We start from the raw sequence: 19737 nt of genomic DNA on the forward strand, positions 1-19737 counted from the left end.
TTGTCTTTAAGTAACTAAGTAATAATAATGGATCTCTGTTAAATATAATGAATAATATAATGAATAATGAGGATTATTGGAGCAACTCTGTAAGATGTCATTATTGAGAGTCAAGAAAACCACAAGTGAAGCTGCTGTTGAGACACTGAGGCCATGCTCTCCCTTGAGACCCCACTACACTTAGGTTTGCCTCATCCTCATATTTCCTGCTGGGTGTCCCCTCATGGATTGTTGTGTTTAAATATATATGTGTTTGGTTCTTCATAAATCCAATTCTACTTCATACAGGCTCCTCCTGGAATTCCTTTCATGGCAATTTTAACAATTGTGAATTAACAAGACTTAAATTATCTGAGAATTAAATCCACTGAAGGTGGCACAGGATAGCATGAATGTGGCCCATGCCCATGTCTCTGACATGAGGAAATAATAAGCATGAGCCTTGGAAACATTATATTAGTAACAGAACACCAAATATATGACAAAGTATTCCATTCAAGCATTGCTCATGACTTGGAAAAACAAAGAGAAAATGGATCTGTGGTTGATAGGCAAGGAGGGTGGATGTAAAGGATGGATATTGATAATGGGCAGTAAACATATACATCAAGAATTTCATGATAATGACTGTCATATTCCTTTGTAAGTATAGTCAAAACCAAGGAATTTATTCTGTGAAGGACAAATTGGTATGTTGAGAACAAGGTTTACTGATATAAATGTGCCTCTATCCTGGGACAGAGTTCCTAAGCTATCACCAGCATGTGGAAGTGGAAAGAAAGACCCAAGATCTAACACTACTGGGCCAGAAATCTCATGTTGGATTGTGGCTTCTGAGTGTAACAGGAATGCACATAATACACAGACACACAAGGCAGACAAAACACTCCGACACATGAACTTAATTATTTTCATTTTAAAACAATTAAAGAATGGGAGGCACATATGATGCAGAATTCTAGGAGGTATTTTCATTTTGAGATATGTGAATACAGTATATCTTATCTAGGGATAGAGGGTACAATGTCTTGTATTAATGTGCCTCAGTGTCTTTTTCTGGCCTTTTGCAAGGAAGAGTCCTCTAATATAGCAGTCTATACCCAGCAATTGGAAAATTCTTTTGGAAATTAACAGCAGGATTCTGCCCATGGGTTTGGGTTAGTGTTCACATGACAGGACACCTGGAGCAAACACTGTCACAACTTAATGCCTTACATAGATGGACCCACAGGTGTTCTGACATCATGTTGACCTTCTACCTTGATTCCTTGTTCGACAGAGAACCAAGGATCCTATTAGTCTTACCTCCTCCAGGGCTGAAGTATTTATTCCCCAACCCCCAGTCATCCCTACCCTGCAGAGGCCATAGCTTCATGAGGCCAGGCCACCCCCCTCTACCACTAGCCTGCAGCCGTGAGCATGACGTTTCCCACCATGCAGTGAATAAAGGGAGGAACTGAGCAGGGTAAGCAGCCACAGAGCACTCCAGGGTCAGAGACCGTTGAACACTGCACCGTGAGACCACAAATATTGGAGGTAAGGTAACCTTGCTAAACCCAGGACAATAGGACCCTTAAAGGACTGATTTCGAAGGTTTAGCCTGAGTACAGGAGATGGAACTGTGGATGTGAACATTAGGAAAAGAGACAACTTGGAGATTGATCTGGTGGTTATTCACAGAAGTGTTTGTTCTACACACTCCAGTACAGACTGACAATGAGGCTTGTCTAAGGGTTGGAGTCCAGATGCATGTCAAGATTAGGTACTGAAATATTTCAGTGGTCTTCTCCCAATGTCATCTGACCTTTTTAGTCTCTTATTCCTACCGCCGAGCCCATTTAACTACCTCTACCCTCTACTCAAGCATCTGAAAAATCTCTTGCTTTTGTGTTCTTTAAACTTGAGCAAACTCTAGCCCATTTAAGCTCTGCTCCACCTCTTCAACCTCATTTTAAAATTACTCACCCAATGATGTCTGAGCCACCAATCCCCATTCTTATCCTGATTTTAAGTGGTATGCCAGACATCTTCCATTCCATGGCAGAACTCTTGAGGATGGCGGAGACAACAAACAGTGTGGTAAGGTGATATCACATAAGATGCCCAACCACAGGGTAAGTCACTGAAATAAAGCAGCCAGAATATTCTTCCCAAAACCTTGGGAGACACTCATGAGAAAACTCCAAGGATCTAGCTATACTCTGAGGATCTTTTATCCTTCTGTCTGAAGAATGGAAAGAAGTATGTCTTGGGGTTTTCTGAGGCTCCCTGGGCTTTTGATCTGTATTTTAGCAAAGTAGAAAAAACAGTGGAACACACTTCCAGAGTTCAATCTTCATGTGACAGTGACAGCACAGCCATGGAATGCACATGACTCAGAATTGGGTTAAGGTGTCAGGAGCAGTCACTTAGTCTGAGACCAACTGTCCTTTCCTCTGGGAGGTGAGGGATCTTCAGAGAAAAGCATCCTGGGTGAATTTGGCTGATGCAAGGTCCCTGAGCAGCCATTGTAGGGGACTGTGCCCTGCTGTACAACAGAGTAGATAAGACCAGCTTGACTTTGGGTCTCACTCAACATTCTGTAGAAGCTGACAGCTGTGGAGGACACTATCTAGTGCATGCATGGATATCTCAGAAGGATTCTTCACAGACCTACTCCAAGATACAGAATTGTGGAAGCCAGGCTAGAGGGGCTAGATCCTCATGACTGTTCCATTCTCTTAATTTCTCATTTTTTTCCTTTTCTCTTTATCCTCAAAGCAAACTTTTTCAGAAGAGATTAACTAGTCTTTATGGACTGAAACTAGAGCCTGCCTTGCAGCTTCTGTGTATGCATTCCTGATGATCTTTCCGTCTATCTATGCAGATGACACAGAAGCTATTTTGTGTTCCTGCTATGATCAACTTACCTAATAACCTTAACATTCAAAGGACTATAACATAGAATGAATTTTGCAAATCCTCCTTAAAGCAGTTATGACCTTTGAAATGAAAACCAGGAGTAGAGTCCCATATTTCCCTTCATCAGAACAATGAAATTTCAGTTCTGTGTTCAGTTCCTTTTTTTCTTTACCTCCAGACACTGCATCATGAATACTCTGTCTCAAGCCAATGGCACCTTTGCCATCCATCTTTTGAAGGTGCTCTGTCAAGACAACCCTTCAGAAAATGTGTGTTTTTCTCCTATGAGCATCTCCTCTGCCCTAGCTATGGTTCTCTTGGGTGCAAAGGGAAACACTGTAACCCAGATATGTCAGGTAAGTAACCTGTGAAACCATACCCATGTCACATGCACAAGAGCTGCTGAGAAGGATCAGTAGGAGTTAAATTTTTAATGTTAAAATTGACACTGGTTGTGCTATATTGACTCATCCTTCATTTTGAAGCTTTTGAATTTAACTTGAGCTCTTCCTTGCTCTGATTAAAATTTCATGCTGTTCTTTGTTCAAAAGCCTCTGAGAAGGTGGAAAATCCCTAGGCTACTTGTCTCTAGACCCACCCAATCAGATTAAAAGTAAGACAACACTGTTTATCTAGATAGCCTATGCAAATTTTGTTGTTTTTTCGAATGCAAAAACTGGTCCTGATAACTGTCTAGGATTGCAGCTTGGCTTTGTCCCCTGCATCCATAGTTAATAGGTCTTGGAATGTGTGTTCAATAAACCAAAATCCAATTGAGATTTTTGTCTGAGTTGTTTGTGTAGCTAATCCTGAACTCTGGCATAGGAATATCCACAAACTATTTGAGGTAGCCTGGGATAAAGAGGAAGAAAGACTGAATCTCCTCCAGTAACATTCTTTTAAAAGCAATGAGTTTTCTCAAGTAATAACTTGAAGGAAACTCTAAATATTTCATCCAGAATTCATTTAGAAAAATTTGCCTCAATAGTTTATGCTGGGTCTGGTAGCAGAGGCATTTAAACCCAACTATTAAGGAATTTGAGTTAGAAAGGTGCCAAGTCCAAGGCTAGTCTGCGCAACTTAGGTTTAAATAGAAAGATCTTTTGGTGTTTTATTGTTTTATTTTGTTTTAAAGATGGAGAAAGGAGGTTGTGATCATAGCTGAGTGGCAGAGTTCTTCCCTAAAATGTTTGAGAATGTTGGTCTGCCACAAGAACTGCAATGGGCAAAAAGGGAGTTGAAATTATTTTAAAATTGGTTGCTGCAATCTATCTTGTTTTTAGATGAATGGATTTGTAATTATCACTGGGATGGTAGGTCAATTCCTACTTTTAATTTTTCAACACCAACCTGCCTTGCATCAGAACCCCAGTTACTTGGCAGCCTGAGTGATCTTGAAAATTCCTTTTGCAACTAAAAGATTCATCTCTGGTCTGAAAAATGCTTCATCTTTTCCTTCTTAGGCACTTCATTTAAACCCAGATGAAGATGTCCATCAGGGCTTCCAGTTGCTTCTCCATAACCTGAACAAGCCAAACAACCAAAAGTACTGCCTTACTATGGCCAACAGGCTCTTTGTAGAAAATACTTGTGAATTACTTCCAGTAAGTTGTACCAGTGGAAAGATAACTTATATCCCAAGTGCTTGCTGCTTTATATTCAAGGGAAAGGACCCTATAGAAACTGATAAAAGTAGAATTAAGTACTAGCCACTGTGTAGGTATACATATATAAAACCTGCATTTCAAAGGCTGGGAAAGGACAGAGTCATGAGTTATGCTCCAACCTAAGCCACATAGTAAGACTTGCCAACCTAAGGTTCATCAAAGACAGTAGCTATGTTAAGATGTCTTTAAAATTTTCAAATTTGACAACTTGCAGTTTTATTTATGTCTCATAATTCCCATTTGCAAAGGCCTAGTACCTGATGATTTTTGTTGTATAAAGTGATATCTATACTCATTCAATTTTATTAATTCCATGCTAATCAGAAGGTGGAAAAGCTTGCTGACATTTTATTTTGCAAAGTCACCTCCCTGAATATTTTCTCTCCAAAGACATTTAAGGAGTCCTGTCTTAAATTCTATCACTCTGAGATGGAGCAGCTCTCTTTTGCCGAAGCTGCCGAGGAGTCCAGGCAACACATAAACATGTGGGTCTCCAAACAGACTAATGGTAAGAAGATCAAGTTCCTTCACATCGCACATTCTTGTCCTTTCTATGCATCCTTCTGTCTTCTTCCTTCCCTCCTCTTTACTTTCCCTTCTCCCCACCATGGTCTGATCTCACAGTTTTTCACAGTGAAATTGATGCAAACTAGCCAGACCACATGGTTCAGTTTAGAGATCAAGGAATTCATGGAGCTTCACCTCAGACCCTTTCATTTTAAAACCAGAGATTGTTTGTGTATGTCAAGTACTACAGAGGGAATGATGTAAATGTCATGAGAAGCCATGGGTCTAATTATCAGTATAACATTTTACCTTTGAAGGCATGGGTGATCTGCAGTGTTTTGACATGTGATTCTAACATTCCGGAGACTGTGATTCATGGGTAGAGTTTCACCATAATCATGCCCTGGGGCTGCTTCTTACTAGATTATGTGTTGTCTCAGCTCTCACCATCTTTACCTCTGCAGAGAACTCCTGTTTCTGCTTCCACAGTTCCTAGATCTAGCCCCTTACTTACATTTTATGATACTAGATTTGATTTCCATGAATGATACTCTGTCAGAATTGCTCAGTTTCATTAAACTAAAAGAGCCTTCAATTTGGGGTTGAACCTTACATGTTTAGATGTCAGATGTGACAGGTTCCAAAATTGGTATTTGAGTCATTGAGATCACTGTTATTTGAACTTTACAAATGCCTCTGCATCACCTGGTACATTCATATTTCTTCTAAGACAGATTTAAAATTAGAATTTTTCTTGCATTCATTAATTATTTTCTGTTTCATATTGGATTTTATGTCCTCTTGAGATCAAATGATGGCCAAAACTATTGGGTTCCAGTGTCAGCTAAAAGTGGCAGGTGCAGTTATGTTAACAAACCAGGTTTTGTCACCAGCAAGGAGTGAAGTCAGGCAGACAAAAGCAGTGTTGCTTCTCTCTCAGACCTTCATATATGGCAGCACAAGAAAGATGATGTTCTTTCTGGAAAACATGTTGATAGACCCATACAGAGATCTGCCTTTTAGCAGATTCTACACTCAATCAATTTGGAAACTATCATTAGCCACAGGGGAGTGTTATCATGGTTCCCTCCCAACCCCACCTTCATTTTTATCCTTATTTTGTTCTGGATCTTAGAGTCTCCTTTTCGGCCTTTCCCAAACCTGATTTCCTTGAGGGACTTACAAATAAAGTTTTTCCAGTGTGTATGACCTCAAGTCAAACATGGCTGCTAGTGTTTCGTTTTGATTTATTTTTTAATACAATTAACAAATTAAGCACATTTGTACAAGTGATACTTTGATCTGCTCAGAAGTCATATATATTTATCAAACACACACACACACACACACACACACACACACACACACACACACACACTATGTATATGGATCTTGAATGAAGTCTGTTTCCTCCAAAGGCAAAATCCCAGACTTACTGCCAAAAGACTCCATTGATTCACAGACCAGGCTGATTCTTGCCAATGCCTTATATTTCCAAGGAACATGGTATAAACTCTTTGAAAAAGATAGCACCAAGGAAATGCCCTTTAAGATAAACAAGGTAAGGAATAGTATCCTAAACTTCTTGCCAATGGGATGAAGAAATTGCATGGAAAACTTTAATTGTGAATGTGTAGTACAGGGTGTCTTGGTAGATATTGAATTTCCTGTGTAGGGTGCTGGCCTTGATCTCCAGCCTAAAAAAAAAAAAAAAAAGAAAAAAAGAAAAGAAAGGAAAAATAAAGAAAGGAAGGAAGGAAGAAAGAAAGAAATCAGGAAAGCACAGAAAACCATTTGAGACTTGTATTTCGAAAAGCAAGGTTAAATTTCCAAAAAAGAAATTATAGGAACAAAGAGTTTTTCCTGTCTTAATGATTGTGCATTCTATAGATGGCTCATACAACTTCTGATCATTACTCATAAAACCATGCCAGGGCAAGGAAGCAGGAGTGGGTGGGTTGGTGAGCAGGGTGAGGGGAGAGAGGTAGGGGGGTTTCGGAGGGGAAACCAGGAATTGGGATAACATTTGAAATGTAAATAAAGAAAATATATATTAAACAATAAAACCACAGTAGAAATTGATTTTCATTTAAGTTCAAAGACGCCAAAACTGCTGCTATAGTAATGTAATACATATATGGAGCACGAGTAAGAGCAGATAGTAAGAGTACAAAGAAATATACAAACATTTATACAGTAGAGTATGTTTTACTAAAAGTGTTCATTTTAAATTATTGATTGATTTATCACTATTAAGCAGTATTTATAGCTTTTAAATATTTAACAGGAGTGGTTAAATATCAGTTCTTACTAGTGTATGATATCTATTTACATTGATATTAAAGTATTTTGCCCTATCACTAACTATAAATATAACAATGCAGTTTTCAGCCTCATAAATGTTAAATTCCTCATTAAATTTTTATTAGAATTGATTTACCAGAAATTTTAAAGGAATGAGATTTTTTGAAATTTAGAAATGTAATCTTTTCTAGTGATAACCAAACAAATTTTTATGTTTAATGTACACTCTAATTTAAATCTTCCTGTGTCCTAATTCTGTATTTAAAATATACCTCTGGACTATAAGAACATAAACACCTTGATTATATAACAAGGAGATACACAAAATTCTGTCAAGATGGACTGCAACTTGTAATCAGTTAAAAATAATTTTTTGCATTTTGATGGATTATCACACTGTTACTATATCACAAGGAAGCATACATATATGTTGATATCTTTTCTATCTTTTAATAATTTAATTTGGGATTTCTCTTCCCTGTGATGGGCTATCAGAATGTAGTTCTAACCTAAACCAGTAAGTGTCTATGTTTTTCACTTTCTTATGATAGAATTTTGTGACCCATTGTGAACCTTTGAGCATGTGTACTTCTGTGTCCAGACTGTTTTCTGAGAGAATACATTTGTCTATTTTCCAATTCACAACACTACGAAAATATTGCACTCTCTCTCTATTTTTTTTTTGTTATTTGTAATTGATCATACTGTTTCATTAGATGTAATTGGTGACCATATTAAATGTTGAAAATCCTACTTCTGATGGTAAGTGTAGCTAACTTTCTGAAATAATCAACTTAAAAATAGTAAATATTTATTATGGCTCATGATTAAGAAGTTTCAGCCCAGTTCAATTAACCAAATCACTCCAGGTTGTACTAGTACAATATAACATGGTGGAAATTGTATGGTAGAGGCGTGTTAGCCTTACTCCAATCAGAGAACAAAAGAGAGAAATGGGAAGGGTCTGCAGTGCCAATCTCCTCTTCAGAGGCACCTGCTCACCAATACTAACTTTGACCCATTAGAACCTATCTTCTACAGATTCGGCCTGCTCCCAGTACTGCCCCCATGTGGTAAAAAGCTTTGAAACAAGAGCCTTTGTGGAGTATTTTAAACCCAAGGGCTTTAGAATATTAACATTTGATGACACATTTTTCTTGCTGTATAGGATCATCTATTGTTCATCCCTGTGCTAGTTGTTGCCTTGGCAATATGACACATGCTATAACCAAATTGAAAAGAACTCTACATGGAGAAATTGGCCCAGAGGCAAATCTGTTGGTAACTTTCTTGATTAATGATAAATGGAGTATGTACCAACTCACTGTAGCGATAGCAACTGTGGCAGGTGGTCCTGAGTTGAGAAAAAGAGCAGGCTGAAAAATCCTGAAGAACAAGCCAATAAATAGCATCTTTCCATGGCTGTTTTCTGAGCGCCTTCTCTGACTTCACTCTAGGACCAAATGTGATCTGAGAGTCCTAATATAAATCATCTTTCCATGTTCTTTTGGTCATGATTTTTTTTAAATACTGCAGTAGAAACTTTAACAGAGACAGGCCTATATCTGCTTACACTCAATTATGTTAATGAAAATAGGAAGAGGCTGAAAGAATTTGTGGAATTGTACCTGGAACATGAATATTGTTTTCACTATGAGTATAGAAAACACTGGAATTAACTGCAGCTGATGTGGAAACCATCTGATTTCTTTCAATTATATATTTGATGTCATGTATTCCTCTGTTCAGAAGGAAACAAGGCCAGTGCAGATGATGTGGCAGGAAGACAGATTTTACCATGCCTATGTGAAGGAAATCCAGGCACAAGTGCTGGTGATGCCCTATGAGGGCATAGATTTGAGTTTCGTGGTCCTACTCCCAGATAAGGGTGTGGACATCAGCAAGGTAAGCCAGGAGATTCTGTAGCATTCAGCACTCCAAATGTCTTTGAGAAAAATCCAGTGTTCATTTGTGTCCTTATTAGAACAGACCTTAACTTCTTCACCCTGGCAACTGCCATCTGAGGGAATAGTACTCACAGACAGAACTTCAAGCTGTGGGCAGGCACAGGGCTTTGGGATCAAAGATGTGTCCAAGATGCTCATCGTGGTCTATGTGCCCTTGTTACATGCCATAACTTCATCATTAGAATGGGCAATGACTACTGTGGGGCAATGGGCTATGTATGTACAGACAGCCGGGTCTCTAGTTGAGCTGAGGTCTTGAACCCCAGTAGAACCTGGTGATGATAATTTTCACCTACATGGAATGGAAGGCACTCCCTCATGTCTCCTGAACCCCTGGCTCCTGTCAAAGTTACACTCCCCATAACCCCCACAGCACCAACAGGAGAAGCTTGTGGCTAACAGTCATATAGAGGATGTTCCAAACTTATGGCTTTCTGGCTAGATTCCTCCTCCCAGTTACCTAGCAACAGCAAGATAACAGCCCAGTATAAGAGGGGTTTCTTGGCCTCTCCTCACTCTCTTAAGCTTTTACTTTCCTTTCTCTCTAAGATTTTATCTCTCTTTCTTTTTAAGCCTTCACCTTTCTTACTCTATAGCTCTGTTTCTCTCTTTCCCTTCCCCCTTTTCTCCTCTTGGCCATGGTCAGACTCTCTCGTTCTTTTATCTTCTCTTTTTTCCTCCTGACTTTCTATAATAAAGTACTAAAACTATAGACTGTACATCAAGGCCTGGACTAAAGACACTCACCTGTGTGGGAACCACCCAGAGCCCCCTCTCCCACTGACCTCTCTTCCTTTCCTGTCCAGGGCCGAGTGTCAACCCTTGGGCCCTATTCTATTTTCAGCCTCTCCACCTTATCCAGCATGGGATGGTGGAGACTTAGACCTAGTACCGGGGTCTGCCCCTTCTCCACCCCCACCACGTGGTGTCAGTGGCTTCACACAGCCAGATGCCCACCCAGGGCTGCATGGAAAGCATCCGGCTGTCCTCCTACATCTGCGCCCCCCATGCCCCCAGAACACTGAAACTCTGGCTGGATGCGGGCTCTCTTTCTTCCTACTCCTACACCCATGGCCCCACAGACTACCTAATAGGAAATCATGGCAACTCAGGTAAAAAGTTAGCACATTTCTTGGAACATAATCCCCCTCCATAAATATAACCCATATCATGATCTTTGTTATTATTTTATTTTAATATCTGAGAATGCAAAATAGACTGAAACAATATCCCATTTTAACCTAACAATGAGAAACATAAAGTTTAAAAACTAAGGAGGGCAGAGTCAGCTAAGTCATTGTAACAAATGTTGGTCTTCCTTGCATCAGGAAACCCCACAGTCTATGAGCCATCCTCTGAAATATGGGTAGTAAAATGTGTATGACATAAGGGGTCTTTGTAAGCAAAAGAGCTCCCTGCCACTCACTATCCAGCTCTCTAACTGTGGCATCACTTCAATAGAGAATGAGTTAGATTTTCATCAACTCCTTTCTTTCCCAATACTTAATTTCAATTTAAGTAGCAATAATTTACTATCGTTGAAACAAGAAAACAAAATCAAATAGAAATTAAACAATAATCAACTGGATAGTGACACTTGTCAGGATAATAGATCTTTTCCAAGGAGAATACAGCCAGATAGCCCTGCCCTGTACTGCTTGTCCACCATTTCCATCATGGAAGTAACAAACAAGCTACCAGGACAGTGGGTTACCCATACTTCCTGGCCATTTGAATAGGCAATTCCTGTATATGATGACAGACAGTACTATGAGCAGGGATTACCTGTGTGGCTCTGGGTAAAACCTCATCTGTGAATCTAAATGCTTCTAATTCTGGTTTTTAAGGTGGAAAACAATCTCACTTTTGAGAAGTTAACAGCCTGGACCAAACCAGACTTTATGAATGGCATCGAGCTTCATGTTTATCTTCCAAAATTTCAACTACAAGAGGATTATGATATGAATTCCCTGTTACAGCATTTGGGAATTTTGGATGTCTTTGATGGAAGCAAGGCTGACTTATCAGGAATGTCTACTAAGGAAAACCTGTGTCTGTCCAACTTTGTTCACAAGTGTGTAGTAGAGGTCAATGAAGAAGGAACAGAGGCTGCTGCAGCCACTGCTGGCAAAACTATACAGTGCTGTTTAGGTTCTTATCCCCAAACTTTCTGTGCTGACCACCCTTTCCTTTTCTTCATCATGCACAGCACAACTAACAGCATCCTGTTCTGTGGCAGATTCTCATCTCCATAAGGCATATTTTTTATGGGGTAGAGTTCTCTCTTGGCAACTCCACCACCTGAGTGAATAAAGAAAATGTGATACACTTACACAATGTAGTACTACTCAGCTATTAAAACGATGACTCTGTGAAATGCACAGGCAAATGGATAGAACTAGAAAATATCATCCTGAGGTAACCCAGTCACAAAAGAACACACATAGTATGTATTCACTAATAAGTGGATATTAGGCAAAAAAAAACCTCAGAATATCCACAATACATCACAGGTCATAAGAAGCTCAAGAAGAATGAAGAAAACATTATGTATACATTGACCCTGTTGGTGATATGCCACAATCTTATAGGAAGTGATTGGTGAAAGTTAGCTAACCATAATCCACAAGAAAGAACCCATGGAACGGGAAGCTTTCCTAAACTGCGTGCACCACACAGTTTGATACTGAGTAAGCTCTCAGGCTCAGGAAAATGAAACCTTAACCTTCTCAGGGAGTAGATATATGATCCTGCAGTTAGTGTTAACATTTTGTGTGTCTTTGAAGCCTTTTGAATTCTCCTGTTTCCAAACAAGGCTTCTATCTATTATAAAGTTATGCTTATGTGTCTGGTTCTCATATTTCTTCATGCATTTTACCTTTAAAAACTAGAACTTAAAATTAAACAAAAAATATTTGACTTCAATTAAATAATGAGAATTCGGTAACATTGTAACAGATAAGAGAACCACCAAATCTGCATGTGTTACCATGAGTAGTGTATGTACTATTAAGACACTGAGTCCATGCTCTCCCTGGAGTCACCAGCATGCTTAAATGGATCTTTTCCTCACATTTCCTACTGGAATTCCCTTTGTATAGTGTGTTTAAATATATATGTGTTTGCTTCTTCATAAATCCAACTCTACTTCATATTGGCTCCTTCTGGAATTTCTTTCTGTGGCAAACTCAAAAATTGTGAAATGACCACACTTAAGTTCTTTGGGAAGAAGTCAACCTATGGCAGGTGGCATTGGATAGCATGACTGTGGTCCATGCCCATGTCTCCATCATCTAGAAACATTTAGGATGAGAATCGGAAACATTAGGTTAGTAACAGAAGACCAAATATATGACTACATATTTCATTCACAAGCACTACTCATGAGTTCAAAAAACAGGGAAAAAATGGGTTAGTGGTTTTTAAGCGAAGGAGGTGGGTGTGGAAACTGGATATTAAAAATGGGCATACAGTATAAACTTTGAGAATTAGATGATGACTGTCATATAACTTTGTAAGTATTGTCGCAGCCAAAAATGTGTGATTTGAAGGACAATTCAGCATGTTATAAACAAGATTTTCTGATATAAACATGCATCTGTCCTAGGACATTATTCCCAAGATAACATCAGCATGTCTAGGTAGACAAATAGCCTCAGGATGTGAGAAACACTCCTGTTCAGAAAATAGCATGCTACCTTTTCCCTCTGAGAATACCAAACATGCATATGGTACACAGACACACATACATGCAAAGCACCCCACACACAATATATACTATTTAAATATAAAAAATTAAAAAGGTGAAACACACAAGGTGCTTGATTTGAGCAAGTTTTTTATCTTTGGGGCATGCAAATACAGTCTACCCAGTCCATGTATGGAGGACATAATGCCCTGTAATAATTTGTCTCAGTGTTTGTTTCTGCCCTTTTGCAAGGAGCTGGGTGAGGTTAGGCCAGTCCTCTTCACTCTTATCCTGGGGTACTGAGGATGGTGTCTGCCCTGTACTTAATAAAGGGCCTGTTTGAACAGGGTAAGCATTAAACTGCACTCTATGGGTATCAAGCCTTGAACACTGCACTAAAAAGCTGCAGAAGTGGCAGGTGATGTTGCCTGCCTCAGCCATGGATGTGGGAGCCTCAAAATTGGGTTGGAGTAGCTGCAGTATGGTAAAACAGCAGAGATCCTGAGGTTGTCCTGTCCCAATGAACTTGGAATGGGAGAATAGTTTAAACTGAGTGAGAGGGATGGGGTAGGTGATTCTCTAGATGGAATAAAAATCACTTCAATGATTCTGAAGCAACTTTAAAGTGACATAAGGAAGAATGGGCAGGAATGTAGGGATGGAAGCTGGATCAAATGAGAGGACCAACTGCTATGCACACTCCAGTGTAGTATGCTTGACAGGTCAAGAAGCCTGGAAACACTCACTAGGCAAAGAGTTTCAGAGAAAGTCACCTCCTGGAACCTTGGCGTTCTCATAAATCTTATACACATAACCTATCCCCACGTTAGTCTGGTGTATGGATCCATATGCTCTCTTTTATTATTATTTTATTATAAGTGCCTTTTAAGATTGAATTCTGAAACAGCTAAGCCTTCACCAGTGTTCGAATATCCCGAAAATTCTTGAAGGCAACAAACTTGAATTCAGTAGGAATTCAGTAACAAGATTACCTATTCAATAACATTCAAATTTACTTCTAGTAGAGATGGTGAAACTAATTAGGCATTACAAAGAACAGAGCCTGAATAGCTCAGGGATGGTCTGCAGAGTGTTTACTTGGGACAGTAGCCAGTCTTACCCAAACAAGGGAATACACAATGGCCTAGCTAATAGGCGGGCTTACCATGTAAGATTTAGGGAATCCCACTGAGACAGGAATCTTCACTACAGCCAAGTATAGCAGGCTACATTGCATATTAGAAGCAAGTTGGTGAATACTTCTGACAAATAGAGATTCTCTACAGATACTTAAAAGAACAGCCAAGTTACACTTATACAAGAATTTATCAGGGCCTAGGAAATAGGGGGGTTGTGGTTTTACATTATTCACAAGAAGATCTGCTAGAGCAGAACCCCCTGGTTCTAGCTTTCACAAGACTCAAAGGAGTAGCACAAATTGTAACTAGGGTGTGAAATCCCCTGTCATTAATTGACCCTAAGCAGAGCTGTTTTATCTTTACTCTAAATATTACCAGGTTCCTGTAAGTCCTTTTGAAGTCATTCCTTTGTTTTGTGTCAGGTAACTATCAATAAATACGCCATTGGCCAATGACTGTGTAGAAAGAAAAAGACAGGACTTCCAGGTTCCCACAGGCTAGGAAGAGGAAGAGAATGGAGAGAGCTGGGGAAGGAGATGGGACAGACTTAGAGCTGCAGGGGAGATCTACCAAAACATAGGCAGAAAAAAAAAGTGGCCCACGGAAGGGCAGCCTGAAAGTATCCGGGGCTGCAAGACCAATAGGCTTCAAAGAGGTAGCCAAGCAGCAAATTTAATGGTAGTTTTGGAAGGTGTTTAGCCAGGAAAACCAGAGGGAAGGGCATGTTAGCCATAGAAAGCTTAGAAGTACCCAGCCATTGAGCTAAAATGCATATTAAAAAAAGCTAATATGTATATGTGTTTCATCCATGAATCCAAGATCACTCCTATGAAGGTGTGTCCTTGTTACCAGCCAGGAACACAGAGCAGTGTAGACAAAACTACATGCAACATATGGTGGGCCACATAGAAGGTGAGTATCCACTATCAATATAAGAAATTCTCAGATCGCACATATACAAAAATATAGTTTAATAGGGAGGAGGCCTGGTTTCTCAGGAGAAACAAATCACATGGCTCCAGCACATGAAACCAGAACTAAGAAACACACCCACTAGAAGGAATGTACCACATATCACCTGCTAGAAGATAGTGAGAAGTAGACAATAAAGCTGCTTGCATCCAGCCACCAGATAACTAAGACTAGAGATTAATAAATCCAATGTAATTGTTTTTAAGGATAGGAGGGAATATATAGATTTTGCTAGAGCCAGGTAGGGATTTTTTTCCCACAGTTTGAAACTGATACAAAGAGCTTGAGATGAGAAGCAAAGAGACAGACGGTAGATACAACAGATATTAAGCTTCACAGAAGAGAGAAGTTAGGGGAAAAGAATTAACACATGATTTAAGGACATGTAAAAGTTTGCCAGAACAAATTTTCAGGAGCATTGAATGTGATAGAAATGAGATTTCTGGCATTGTCAGCTTAGTATGATAAAAATTAGAGCCTACCTCTGCCCTGTCCTTTCTGCTGGGACAGACTGCTAGGTAGTCTGCTCCCTGGAAAACAGAATATCCTGAGGCATCCCAGAAGATCCACTGCACTCTGAACATTTGGTATAAATGCTCCTGAAGTCCCACAGCTGCCAGTGGGAGCCCAGTGGACTCAGGAACCCATCACCCACAAAACTCCTGCCCACCGAATACAAATCCCCTTCTGCCCTGTCCTTTCTGCTGGGACAGATTGCTAGCTAGTCTGCTCCCCTGAAGATACCACATCCTGAGGATCGTGAGATCTGGTGTACTCAGGGAATCTGACACCACAGCTAGAGACATCCCAAGAAATCCACTGACCTCAGGGTAACTGACACCACAGCCCAAGGAATCCCCAGAGGTCCACTGCACATGGGCAACTGAGAAAGTGATTACCAGCTTGTCTGCTCCCCTGAAGACACCACAACTTGAGGGCATCCAACTAATTCCTTTGTACACAGGGCAACTAGTCAACTGACCCCACAGCATGAAGACCTCCCAGGATCTCTGTGGCATGCAGGGCAACTGACCCAACAAACTGAAAGGCTCCCTCGAGTTCTGCTGCACACACAGAAAGAGAAACCACAGTCCATAGCACCCTACTACCCCTCACTGGAGAAGAGCTTTACACAGGACAAAACCTTGACTGCTCTTCTGAAGACCCAATAGTCTGAAGGTCTCCCAGAAGAACTACTGAAGCCAGTGCAACAGATCAGCAGAATCATTGCCACTCTGGAGGCCCACCAGTTGGAAGGCCCCACAGGAGGTCTGCTATAGCCAGGGGCACAGGCTGACCAGGAAGCCTGAAGCAACCCAGGGAAAAAGGAGGCAGACTCCAGATAGAGTCACCCAGACCAGCAAACACCAAGGATAACTAGGTGGTGAGAGGCAAACACAAGATCATAAGCAACAGAAGCCAATATACATGGGCACAAACAGAATCCAGTTCTCCCCAGATAAACCAACAGACCTTAAAATCAGAAAGCTGACCTAAAACACTATATCATGAAGATAGTAGAGTCCTTTAAGGAAGATATGAACTTTATTCTTCCTTAGAAGTGAAAGATCTGTATGATAAAAACTTCAAGTCTCTGAAGAAAGAAATTAAAGAAGATCTCAGAAGATGGAAAGATCTCCCATGTTCATGGATTGGAAGGATCAATATTGTAAAAATGGCTATCTTGCCAAAAGCAATCTACAGATTCAGTGCAATCCCCATCAAAATTGAGGTAACCCAATCACAAAAGAACTCAAATGTTATGTACTCACTGATAAGTGGATATTAGCCCAGAAACCTAGAATACCCAAGATATAAGATACAATTTGTGAAACATGAAACTCAAGAAGAACAGAGATCAAAGTGTGGACACTTTGCCCCTTCTTAGAATTGGGAACAAAACACCCATGGAAGGAGTTACAGAGACAAAGTTTGGAGCTGAGACAAAGGGATGGACCATCTAGAGACTGCCATATCCAGGAATCCATTTTATAATCAGCCTCCAAATGCTGACACCATTGCATACACTAGCAAGATTTTGCTGAAAGGACACTGATATAGCTGTCTCTTGTGAGACTATGCCGGGGCCTAACAAACACATAAGTGGATGCTCACAGTCAGCTATTGGATGGATCACAGGGCCCCCAAAGGAGGAGCTAGAGAAAGTACCCAAGGAGCTAAAGGGAACTGCAACCCTATAGGTGGAACAACAATATGAACTAACCAGTACCCCGAGTAGCACCTAAAGAAATGTTTAACATCCTTAGTGATCAGGGAAATGCAAATCAAATTACTCTGTGATTTCTCCTTACAACAATCAGAATGGCTAAGATCAAGACCTCAAGTGATAGCACAGGTTGGTGAGGATATGGGAAAAAGGGAACACTCCCTCAGTGCCAGAATGGCAAACTGGAAATCAATCTGGAGATTCCTCAGAAAATTAGAAACAGATCTACCTGAAGGCCCAGCAATACAACTATTGGGAATATACCCAAAATATGAACTACCATGGCACAGAGACACCTGTTCTGCTATGTTCGTAGCAGCCTTATTTGTAATAGACAGAAGCTGGAAACAACTCAGATATCCCACAACAGAATAGATACAGAAAATGTGGTTCATTTACACAATGCAATACTACTCAGCTATTAAGAACAGGGCCAAGATGAGTTTTGCAAGCAAATGGATGGAGCTAGAAAATATCCTGCGTGAGGTAACTCAGACCCAAAAGGACATGCATGGTAGGTACTCCCTAACAAGTGGATATTAGCCAAAAAAATAAAATACCCTCAGAATACCCAAGATACAGTCCAAAGAACTGAAAAAGTTCAACAAGCTGAAGGGCCCAAGTGAAGATGCCTCAGCTCCACTTGGGAGGGAGAAGAGAGGAACCTTTTTGGGGAGAGAGAGAGAGAGAGAGAGGGAGGGAACTGGATGGGAAAGGAGATGGGGCAAAAAGGAAAATATAATCTGGTATTGGGTGGGGCAAAAGGTCTGAAGTCCCGAGGGCCAGGAGAAAGAATGGAAGCAGGCACATCCAGAGTTAGGAGTTTGTGGAGGACCCTCCAGAATGTTTGAGAGACCTGTGAGGTTAGACTCTCAGGATATAAAAGGAGGGAACCTAAATGAAATTCCCTACAGTGGGGAGAAGGAACTTGTAGAGCCTACCTCTATTTGAAAGATGGCTTCAAGTGAGGGAAAGGGTTGCTATCCTATAGTCAAAATTCTGACCCATAATTGTTGCTGACTGAAAGAACTGCGTGGATGGAAATGGAGAAGACCCTGAGGAAAGAAGATCCAGCAACAGACCTAAAATAGGATCCAGCACAAGGGGAGGCCTCATGGTCCGATACTATTACTGAGGCTATGGATCACTCACAAAAAAGGATCCTATCATGACTGCCCTCCAGAAGACCCAACAAGCAGCTGAAAGAGTCAGATGTAGATATTTGCACCTAATCAAAGGACAGAAGCTGCTAACCCCTGTGGTTGAAGGGAAAAGCTGGAAGAAGCTGAGGAGGAGGGCAATGCTATCGGAGAACTAGCAGTCTCAATTAACCTGGTCCCCAACATCTCTCAGGCACTGGATCACCAACCAGGAAGCATTCGCCAGCTGATATGAGGCCTCCAACACATAAATAGCAGAGGTCTTCCGGGTCTGGGTTCTGTCAAGTAAGATACACCTAACCCTCAAGAGACTGGAGGCCCCAGGGAGTTTAGAGGTCTGCTGGAGTGGGTGTGGAGTGGGGTCATCCTCGTGGAGACAGGGGGACTGGGAGAAGGTATGGGATGTGAAACAATCAGAGGGTGGATCTGGATGGGAATCAAATCTGGAGTGTATAAAAATGAGAGAGAGAGAGAGAGAGAGAGAGAGAGAGAGAGAGAGAGAGAGAGAGAGAATAATAGTAAAAATTAGAGCCTATGAATAGCCTTATACAGTAAGTAGAAGGGAATTTTATTAAGGTTAAATACAGAGGTATTTGAATATTGAAGCTTTTGCTCATAAAAAAAAATGTCAAAAGCAGGAGGTAGGGAGTCTAGCTTATCTCAGACAGTAGAAACACAGGCCTTGAGAACTTTATAGAGAGAAAGGGACACACTACAATGTATATCCACAGAGATATTTATCTCCATAGTAGGGAAGATTCAAGTTTACACAGATATATAAACCATTTAGGTCTTGATCTCATGTAGGTCAGGCCAGGAGACAGGAGAAGAACTGTCTCAATGGTTAATATTTGTTTAAACTGCATTGAATTGTTTTCATTATCAAAATGAGTGTAGTTATGAGTTTGGTTGTTGTGTTAACATTCCTCTGGGAGAGAGGTCAAGCTATACCCTTAGTGAATCTTGTTTACTGGACCAACGGTATGCTATTTTGGGAGAGAGTTTCTGTGTTTGTGTTGACAGGAAAGGAAAATAGTCTCAGACCCCTTCCAGAGTGATATGGGTCAGGTATGATAAGGAAGACCACTTGGAGATCTCAAAATTTTTCAGAAAATCAAACAAGACAGGTAAAATGATCTGTTGATTCCTCAACAGTGCAGCAACCAAACAACTAGCTTAAACATAAAAATGTATCTAGCTAAACC

At 40.4% G+C, this 19737-nt stretch overlaps 1 protein-coding gene across 2 annotated transcripts; it reads left to right on the forward strand.

Annotated features, from left to right (window-relative positions):
• The first annotated feature begins 1471 nt into the window (after positions 1 to 1471).
• On the forward strand, positions 1472 to 12498 carry Serpinb9d (serine (or cysteine) peptidase inhibitor, clade B, member 9d). 2 transcript variants are annotated; one of them, NM_011460.3, is made up of 7 exons: positions 1472 to 1536; positions 3080 to 3257; positions 4365 to 4505; positions 4959 to 5076; positions 6494 to 6636; positions 9129 to 9284; positions 11194 to 12498. In NM_011460.3, the coding sequence occupies exons 2-7, from the start codon at positions 3090 to 3092 to the stop codon at positions 11599 to 11601; spliced, it is 1134 nt and encodes a 377-aa protein (NP_035590.1). In that variant the 5' UTR covers positions 1472 to 1536; positions 3080 to 3089; the 3' UTR covers positions 11602 to 12498. The 2 variants fall into 2 exon arrangements, with proteins under 2 accessions (NP_035590.1, XP_006516693.1); XM_006516630.3 differs by lacking the exon at positions 1472 to 1536 and adding an exon at positions 1802 to 2442 and having other exon boundaries at positions 11194 to 11680.
• Positions 12499 to 19737: the final 7239 nt, after the last annotated feature.

Source organism: Mus musculus, chromosome 13 (genome assembly GCF_000001635.26).
Source record: "Mus musculus strain C57BL/6J chromosome 13, GRCm38.p6 C57BL/6J".
Lineage (NCBI taxonomy): Eukaryota > Metazoa > Chordata > Mammalia > Rodentia > Muridae > Mus > Mus musculus.

Bases quoted from the DNA above. Each gene is read 5' to 3' on its own strand.
- Serpinb9d (NM_011460.3), top strand. From the start codon at position 3,090: ATGAATACTCTGTCTCAAGCCAATGGCACCTTTGCCATCCATCTTTTG. The intron at 4,506-4,958 runs GTAAGTTGTACC...TTCTCTCCAAAG, and splicing joins ATACTTGTGAATTACTTCCA to ACATTTAAGGAGTCCTGTCT. The intron at 6,637-9,128 runs GTAAGGAATAGT...TCCTCTGTTCAG, and splicing joins TGCCCTTTAAGATAAACAAG to AAGGAAACAAGGCCAGTGCA.